This window comes from Dasypus novemcinctus, chromosome 22 (genome assembly GCF_030445035.2).
Source record: "Dasypus novemcinctus isolate mDasNov1 chromosome 22, mDasNov1.1.hap2, whole genome shotgun sequence".
NCBI lineage: Eukaryota > Metazoa > Chordata > Mammalia > Cingulata > Dasypodidae > Dasypus > Dasypus novemcinctus.
In genome coordinates this window covers 72,643,133-72,653,349 of record NC_080694.1, presented here as the reverse complement: position 1 = coordinate 72,653,349, position 10,217 = coordinate 72,643,133, and the positions used below count along the sequence as shown (strand labels likewise).

General features: G+C 39.7%; 1 protein-coding gene across 1 annotated transcript; it reads right to left on the bottom strand.

Moving 5' to 3' along the window:
- Window positions 1–4,204: 4,204 nt before the first annotated feature.
- Window positions 4,205–5,801, bottom strand: LOC101435963 (olfactory receptor 10C1-like). The gene is made up of 2 exons (XM_004453185.1): window positions 5,790–5,801; window positions 4,205–5,152 (listed from the first exon to the last, which is right to left on the bottom strand). Exons 1-2 carry the CDS (start codon window positions 5,799–5,801, stop codon window positions 4,205–4,207), a joined length of 960 nt encoding a protein of 319 aa, XP_004453242.1.
- Window positions 5,802–10,217: the final 4,416 nt, after the last annotated feature.

Here is a 10,217-nt window from a genome sequence, read left to right as displayed (position 1 = left end):
GAAGATATATTGCTAATCATATCAGCTGAAAGCAAGTGTTTCTGGTGGTTCTTACTAATGGCAAGGGAGAATAAAGCATTTGCCAGATCAGTAGATGCATACCAGGTATCAGGTGACGTGTTGATTTGCTCATGCAATGATTCCACATCTGGAACAGCAATTGCAATTGGCATAACCCCTTGGTTAAATTTATGATAATGTACTGTCATCTTCCAAGATCCACAGTCCAAATAGGAGAGTTGAATGGGAATGTGGTTGGACACACCATCGCTGCATCCTTCAGACCCTTAATGGTGTCACTGATTTTGGCAATCATTCCAGGAATCTGGTATTTCTTTTGATTTACTAGTTTACTAGGTAGGGGCAGTTCTAGTGGCTTCCACTTGGCCTTTCCTGCCATAATAGTCCTCACTCCACAAGTCAGGGATCTAAGGTAAGGATTCTGCCAGTTACTAAGTATGTCTACTTCAATTACACATTTTGAAACTGGGGAAATAACTAAAGAATGGGTCTGGAGACACACTGGACCCACTGTGAAAGGGACCTGTGCTAAAACTCCATCAATTACTTGACCTCCATAAGGCCCTATTCTGATTGGTGGACCACAGTGATATTTTGGGTCTCCTGGAGTTAATGCCACTTCTATGCCAATTACTAATAATTCCCAAAATGTTTGATCATTTCCTTCTCCCCAATACACAGTTACTTTGGTAAAAGGCCATAAGTCTCTTGAGGGAAAGCTGGGAGGAAGATTAACTGTATACTATTTTCAAAAATTAACTGTATTTTTGAAGATACCTAGATCACAAAAAATGTTACATTAAAAATATAAGAGTTTCCTATATGCCCCCACCCTCTCCTTCCACATGAACAACTAACTTCTTTCATCATTGTGACACATTCATTGCATTTGGTGAATACATTTTGGAGCATTGATACACTGCATGGATTATAGTTTACATTGTAATTTATACTCTCCCCCAGTACTTTCAGTGGGTTATGGCAGGATATATAATGTCCAGCATCTGTCCCTGAAATATCATTTGGGACAATTTTTTGCAGTGAAACAGGAACCTTCCCTTCATCCAAGGGGCTCTGCATCTGTAGACTTGTCTCAAGTCTGAGAATTGATTAAGGGGGGGCTGTGACATTCTGTTTCTATAATTCAAATTAGGGTTTTGTTCACTTGACCTAGAACTCTTCTGTTTTAAGGTCAAGGAGAAATTTAGTAGACTGCCCATCTATTTCACTTCTAAGTGCACCATGATCTACTCTTCAATGCCATGGTTCCATGTGGCTTATGCCTGTCTGGGATCTGATCATTCATATTGTTTCAGGATCCTAGTTTCATGACAGCAGTCACCATAGTAATATATGACCTACAGAGAAAAGCCACCACAGAGCTCTTCAGGGAATTTCTTCCTCACAATCCTGGTAAATGTTTCTTTATCTCTTTTAATCTATCACAGTGGTAAGCAAACCTATTCTGTAAAAGGCTGGATAGTTAATACCTTAGGCTGTCTGGTCATGTGGTCTCTGTAGCAATATCTAAACTCTGCTGGTTACAGCATGAAAGCAGTCATGGACATCCATGTAAATGGATGGGAGTGATTGTGTTCCAATAAAACATTATTTAAACAAATAGGCAACAGGTCATATTTGACCCACTGTTCATGGTTGCCAACCGAAGCCTGGTTTACAGTCCTGTGGGGAAAGAACTTAACCTGCAGAAGCTAATAGGATGTTGTGATTTTATAATCTCACAAAGAAATAACCCTGGGAGCTATAAAATTATAAAGTTAATTCATTTAGGGGACTCTCTCTTCATGTTTGGTCTCCTTATTCTCAAGCCTTGGACAACTTACCCTTTATCCCCTTCTGCTTCATTATTAAGTCAACCAATCTTTAGCATATTCAAAAAATCTGTCCGAAAATTTTGTTTTAAGACAGAACACACTTGTGACTGGATTTTTATGTAAACAGAAGATATGGTCAATCTAGAAAGGAGGTTTAAAATGTGTTTACTTCAAAGATAGTGGTGATTTAAATATTGTTAGGATTTCTTTGGGATTACTTTCAAATGTAAATCAAAAAGAAATTGTTTATAAAGCAAATGCTGATTAAATCTAAAGGAGAGTGTTCAGAAAGAAAAATAAATTCAGCCAATGCCATGAGCTAGAAAGGAGCCTCAACACCAGGGCCACAGCTTCTAGCAGGGACGTCCTCTGGATCTTTGGGTCCTTTCCACACTTACTTGTCCCAGGACAATATTTACAACCGACAACAATGGAACAATCTGCTCCACTCTCCCCACCTAACGTCCAGGTTCTGAGCAGGCTAGACCAGTCCTAAGTTGGTGTTTAGCTGTGGTGGGGACAAGCAGCACCAGCGTTCAGTGCTCAGATCCACCTGTGTGGCGTGAGGACAATGGTAGAAGATGGAATTAGACAGCACGTTCAAGGAGCTCAGCCTTTCCTCCTGCACCTTCAGGGCTCAGTGAACTGTGAGAGCTGGGGCTGAGGAAAGTGCACCAAAGGTTCCTGCAGCCAAACTCCAGAGTCTGAGGGTCATGCAGTCAGGAACTTCTCACTGTCACCACTGGTTCAGGAAAGTACTGAGAAACTTTATATATTAAAATGTTCTAAAGCACACATTTTTGGTGCTTTTAAGGTTCAACTTTTTTGAAAACCGTATTTTCATAACATAAGCTGTAATGAAAAATAATTTTTTGGTTAGCAGGAACAAAATAGATAAAATAAATCAGATATTTTTATTGTTTATTGCTGTGTTGTATACATACAAGTAAATTAAATGTGAAGTTTTACTTTTCTGTATTCTATAAATTTTATTTAAATTTAAGTAAAAATGCCCACAATTAAATATTTTAACTATTTTTATTATAACGAAGCTACATTTTATTGAAGAAACCTTCATAATAGAGACAAGAAAAAAACATCATGACTAGTATGACTGCCTCAAGAAATTACTCATGTTTCACTGGGATCCTATCAAACTTATTTATAAAGTTATTTAAAAAACCAAATGGGCAATACTATACAAACTTCTTTAACTTACTTTAATATTTAAATAATTTATTCATGTCCTTCTGGATTGATAAACATATTTAAAAATTAAATTTTTTATTGTGTACACATAATTCCTGTTATTCCTGTGACATAATAAACTAGTCAGGTATATTTGCATGTTTAGGTTGTTTCCATTGTTAATTTCTGAATGTATATGTAAATTAAAACAACAAAGTATTGTTTATAACAGAATGGGCTATACCATCTTTTATTTTTTAATTTTTTAATTTTATTTTTTACCATCTTTGATAAAATATGGATGTTGGGCACAGAACAGCCCTGTGTCATCACTGAGCATCAGTACTAACCCCTAATAGAGGGGATTGGGCCAGACATATGATATTCAGAGAGACGATCACATCTCTTCATTTGGGGAAAATCTTCAGGTAAACCATGATAAAAGTCAAAGTTCTCCAATATTTGTCATATTACAACTGAGCTACGACCCCTTAATAAAACTTCCAGGCGAGTACTGAATGGGCACCTCCCTGAGAACCAGATAATCAAATCCAAGGCAGTCCAAAACTGGTGCCTGGAGTTACTGGAGGTGTTTCTCTTAAGAGAAAATCTACAGATGATCTTGAATATATTGGGTCAGGATTCATCTATACAGATGTAATATTTGTTTGAAGTATATAACAATCCTGAAAATGATTTATGTAATTATTTTAGTTTAGGTTTCTCCTTCCAAGCTGAATTTTAATATTATTTCTTTCTTTTTAAAACTTTTCCACACATAGAAGTCAGATAAATAATTCCCACACAGAACACAAATGTGCACCCAAGGGACTAGAAAATGCCTGAGAGAGTAGAGTGAGAATTTTCTAGGCTTCTGACATAGAACATGGAAATTTATACTCTGAACATAGACTAAAATATTTTGGAAAATCTGTCTATGTTGGGTTCACCTTGTAAAATTCTTCAGAAGTCAACCTCCTTCCAGATTTTGGCCATCGAAACTCTGGCTCCGAGAAGAGCGAGGTCTCCAAAATTATAATCTCTGTTATTAAAGTAGTTGTTAGAACTGTTTGATGAGTGTGCAGTTTGGGTTTATTCTTTGTTTGCTCTTGGGTTAATGTGCATCACATTTGCATGATCTTCAAGAGACAACCCATAGCTCAAAGCCTTTTCCTGCCCAGGATTCTCCAGAGGGCTGCCTTGACTTCCTTGTTCCGTAAACTGTAGATGATGGGGTTGAGCCTGGATGTCAGCACTGTATAGAAGAGGGAAAGGAGTTTGACCATGCCTGGAGAATGGCTGGCCTTGGGATTCAGGTAGGAGATGGATCCTGAGCCATAGAAGAGCTTCATTACCAGCAGGTGGGAGGAACAAGTGGCAAGAGATTTACAGCAGCATTCAGGTGAGGGCATGACCAGCACAGCAGCTAGAATTCTGCCATAGAAAGCAATGATCAGCAAGAATGGGCTGGATATGGAAAGCATGGCCATGACAAAGACCACAGTCTCATTATGGGATGTATAGCCATAGGCAAGGGCCAGGATGGGTGGGAGGTCACAGAAGAAGTGGTCTATCTCACAGGGGCCACAGAAGTACAAGGAGAAAATATAGTTGGTCTGGCCCAAGCCCACCAGGCATCCCACCCCCCAAGAAACCACTAGCAGGTGGACACACACCCCACGACTCATTCGTGCTGCATAGTGGAGTGGGGCGCAGAGGGCCAAATAGCGGTCAAAAGCCATGGCTGCCAGAAGGCAGCGCTCACAAATAGCAAAAAATGTGAAGAACATCTGTGTGGCGCAGCCCTCTTGAGAGATCCTTTGGGCCTCCCTCACAAGGCTCTGCAGCATCTTGGCGGTGACGCAGCAAGTGTAGCTGATCTCCAAGGACAAATTGGCCAGGAAGAAGTACATAGCCATGTGGAGGCTGGGATTGCTCCAGATGGCGAGGGCTATGAGAGGGTTGCCGGTCAGTGACATCAGGAACAGGAGCAGGACGAGGGTGAAGAGGAGGGCGCCCTGCTCAGGGAGCTTGGAGAACCAGGCAAAGGCAAAGTGCTGGACGGACAAGTTGTTCTCCTGCCACAAGGAGCAGTTGAGGCTTATAGCCTGTAAGAGAGGAGGATACAATCATCCCAGTGATGGGAAGATAGTTTTCACGGCTTTAAAGAGCTCCAGTAAGTGAGAAAGGTGAAGAGGTCCACTATTCTTTACCTAGTTCAAAATCAGAAGTTCTAAAAGTATACACTCCCTCATATGTCTTTCCAAACTCAGTCCTCTTCTAATTAAACTATCTCAACTGATACATCTAAAATATACTTAGCACCCCAGCATACAATGAAAGAAAAATTTTATTTCACCTCAATTCTCTTCCTTTAACACTTTTTTGAGTACTATCAAATAAATGTTTCCTGCAGCTCTCATATATATCCATTTATATGCCACTGGTAATTCTTTCTTTTTTTCCTCTTTCATCCAAAAAGTATTTATTGTGAAAGGGTATTTGGCAGTTACTGTCTTAGGTGCTGGGGCATACCAATGAACAAAATATGCTATTCCTCGCTACGGAGCATACATTTATTTAAGAAAAGCAGAAGTTAATCATTCAATACTCTAATGAGTAGTGCAGTGCTGAGAATTAAAACTGGAGTCTGTGCTGACCAGTTTAGATTGTGTGGTCAGCGAGGGCTTTTAAGGACAAGTGCACAAGCTGATGTGTGGATGACTAGAAGTGGTACAGTCTTACTGTTAACTCCATATCGTAGCATCTCTTTATCTCAAATATTCTCCTCTGCCATTGCTTCTTCCCCCAAGTGTCCTCTACTAAATGGACATTACCACTGCCTTCAAGTTAAGGTTCAAACTTCATGTAATTCATGAACATCTGTGCATCAGGTCACTGACTTTCTGGAACCTTAGATCCCACCCTTACACAAATGGATCTGGTCACAGTCAAAGCAAACTACTCGCCCCTTATAGGGCATTCCTTGCCTACGCTGATTTCCTTTTCATTACACTCCTTTTCCCATGGGGCCTTGAGATTTGCCTCCCTGATGGTCCACAAGATTTGCACAACCAACATTCCCTGTCTCCTCTTCAGAAATCCATCCCCCTTTCTGTGGCCCTGTCACTGCTAAGACAGCACTTGCTCCACTCTGATGAAAATTACTTGCTAATTTTTTGCTGAGAGAAGCCTTAGACACAAAGGTTCAGAATCCTTTCATATTTAATTTTATGCCACCACCCTTAACAATTAACAAGGTCTTATGTAACTAACAAAAAAGTTCTAAAGGGAGATAAGATACTTTTAAAATACAAGTGGTTTGGTGTCATCTGGCACTATGCCAGCCAAAATATACAAGACAAGCACACTTTATATAGTTCTTTGCAGGGGAAATCCAGCAAAGTGATGCATTTTGAGTTAGCTCCACATAGTTGGAAATGTCCTTGTACTGGCTCAGTCTATTGTTCATCTGGTTTTCATAGTTAAAGGTTTCTTTGTTTTCTATTAGCTGTAAGAAAATATATGATGTACTTTAAAAGTGAATATGAAACACTAAGTACAGTGCCAAACATACAAGAAACACTTGATAAATGAGAACCTTCATTATTATGTAATCATTTCTAAAAATATTTTAATAGGAATATAATTTGCATAAATTTGTCATTAAGGATTATAGGGATGCTCAACCATTGCTTGCCACAAATTCTCCATAACAGCTTCAACAAGGACCTAACAATTAGCTGGGGACTCCTTGATATAACCAAAAAGAAACTATTTTGTCATTTAATGGGATAACTATGGAGAATATAATCTAATCTAGATGTTTTTTCTTTAAAGATTTATTTTTTATTTATTTTTCTCCCCTTCTCCCCCTCTCCCCCAGTTGTCTGCTCTCTGTGTCCATTCGCTGTGTGTTTCTAATCTGCAGCAAAGGAGAGAAAATTTCCAATGAAAGAGTCAGCTTTAAACTGCATTGAGCAGTTTCATACCTGGCAGCAATACTAGGAAGTTGAATGAATTATTCTCTTAAGAAAAGGAAAGAAAAACTAATTCAAATAATAGGCAGAACTAAAATGGCCTTTGGGTATCAGCTGTCCATTTTCACACTTTACTATCTCTTTTACAAACCTCTTTTTTTAAAAACTTTAGCTAGGTCACATACCTTTAATGATATATTTCAAGGGGAAAAAAGTGGATGTAAATTGCTTCAGGTGAGACACTCCCTGATTTCCTCTGTACCTCCAGCATTCAGGATGGAAAGCTGGCATCTTCACCTCTAAGACAGCATGGAGAAGACTGTGCTGAAGCCACAGCCCTGTCCCATCTCATGAGAGACTGTCCTGTCCCTCCCAGCAAAGCCCTCAGCTCCACACACACAAGCAAGCTTGTTAAACTGCCTTGGCAGTGGTGCTCATTGTTTAACAAGCAAGAGGAAGAAGCTCTGATCTGTTTTCCCTTGTGTTTCTACATCTCCCATGGGTCATACGCAGCTACCTATCTTTAACAAGTGGCCCACATAATTCCTGAAAATTTAACAATGAGCTTGTGTCAGCTGGTGTTAGCTTGCCCAAGGTACTTACTGAGGGATGTACTGGAACGGAAATTTAAGTCAAGGCTATTTGTTTAAAACTCATTACTTTTTTAACCATTCAACAAACCTCTCCAATACAGGAAGAATTTACCAAAACAGTAGATCTTCTTAAGTTGTTGATTATTTTATGGCCTGTCTCCTGTTTTCCTATAATAATTCATAAATTATTAAAAATAATTGGCAAATAAATAGGCAAATCCTTAATATGAAATTGATGTCTCTTCTCCCAGTAATATGAAACTAGGTAATTAGGACTAACCATCCTTATGGGAATACTATAAAAAACTAAACATCTCTTAGAAGGCATGGGAGAGCTACCAAAGCAGTTCAGAATTATATGACCAAGATGTGGAGAATGAGGAAACTCATGGGCCTGCCTTTGGGGTTACTTTTACCCTCAGGTACCTGCCACCGCAAAAGGGATTGAGCAAGGTTTGAAGCTAAGTAATGGGCTCAGCAGGCTCACATCTGAGGACCAGCGCTTGAGTACTGGACCTACCATGGAGCAGATGCTAGTTAACACACCAGACTTTCTCCTTAGAACCCAGAAAAATTCACCATAGGAATAAGGTTAGAGTAAATATAGACCATAGATCACAGGGCCCGAACACCAGCTTTAAATCTTCTCAGTTGTAGAATGAATTTAATTAAACTGCAATGAGTATAAAGTGATTCATTGTATTTAATTATTAACATCTAAATATTTGTAGGACACTACAGTGATGTCCCCTCATTCAGTCATCATATCTAATTTGAAATTTGTCTCTTTTTTTAAAAAGCCTAGCTAAAGATTTTCCTTTACCTGTCTTTTCAAGAAAGACTATTTGGTTTCTTCAACATTCTCTACTCTTTGTCCATTTTCTATTTCATTTATTTCAACTTCCACTTTTATTATTTTATTTTTCATATATATTTGGGTTTCATTTGGAGATCTTTTTCTAGATTATTAAGGTAAATCATAGCTGACTGAAAACCTTTCAACTATGCATGCCCTGGAGGGAGTTCTCCAGGTTGTTCATATAGGGTATATAGATAAGTTCTGATGTCCATTTGGTATTGACTTAGTGGGTAGTTTCACACGACAACTGAGAAGTGCTTAATTCCCATTCCAGGGAACTCTGTTGCACTCCGCAATGGAGCAATCCCCCAAGTGCAGAGGCAAAGACCAGTGGAGAAGGATAGTTCAATGATGGGCCCTTCATATCGATGGCTATGCTTAGAAGCCCATGTGCTTGAAATTTCGACTAGGCCTAGAGCTGCATGGTTTCTATGAGTTACCTCCTAAGAGGTTCTGTGTTGCTCAAATGTGGCCAACTCTCTAAGCCAAACTCAGTATGAAATTCATGACCTTCCACCCAGCATGAGGCATGACTCCCAGGAATGAGCCTCCCTGGCACTGAGGGATTACTACCAATCACCAGCTGGTGAAGCAATTAGAAAAAGACCTTGAATAAAAGGGGGAAATGGTAAAAGCAAATGAGTTTGTATAGCTAAGAGACTTCAAAGTGAGTCAGGAGGTCATCAGAGGAGTTGTACTTATGCACGTCTCAGCAGGATCTCAGAGATAGCCAAAGTAGATACAACCTCAAGTAGTGGTGCTCCTTGAGAGAGACACCCAGGTCCTATGGTCATGACAGATGGTTCTGAAGTTCACTGCCTTGCCTGTGAGCTCTGCTTTGGAATGTGTACTCCTGAGTGTGACGAAGTTGGACTCAGATATGACCTCTGTACTCATGCCTCTTCTATCACTTTTAATGAACCTGTGGCTGGTACTGGGTTTGGTGTATGCTCAGAAACTTGAATCTCTGGACTGACTGTGTGCCAACTGGGCCCTGAGCCTCAGCAAAGTTATAACACCTACTCTCCAGTTCACTGAACTTACCCAGGTCAGCTAACAGGGAGGTGGAGATGGTTTAGCACCACACCAGGGAACCAAGAAAATCTACAACTGCAAGCAGGAGAATCCCACCCATCAGTGATGTGGGATCTAATTCCCCCCTCGAGTTAGAGGTGGAGTGGACATTGCCATCCCAGGGTCCTCAGGAAGGAGGAACAAAATGTGGATTAGAGTGGACTTGTAATTTACTAAAAATATTGTGACTCTGGCAATGGAAGAAACTGTATCATTGATGTGGAGACAGTGGCCACAGGAGTTGCTAAAGGCAGGGAGAGGAAGAAAAGTTGTGTTATGGAGGCATTTTCAGGACTTGGACTTATCCTGAATGATATTAAGGAACAGATGCAGGACATTATATATCCTGCTATAACACACTAAATAGCCTGGGAGAGAGTGTACTCTACAATGTAAACTGTAATCCATGCTGTGTAGCAGTGCTCCAAAATGTATGCCTCAAGTGCAATGAATGTGCCATACTAATGAAAAACTGTGGTGAAGTCGGAGGAGTGGGCGGGTGGTGAGTGGGGATATGGGGAGTGGGAGTGTGTGGGATCCTCTTATATTTTTTAATGTAACATTATGTACGATTCATGTATCTTTTAAGAAATAAATTTTTTAAAATCTGTTAAAAAATAATCATTTAAGGCCACGATTTTCCCTCTAAGTATTTTGCATCTCACAA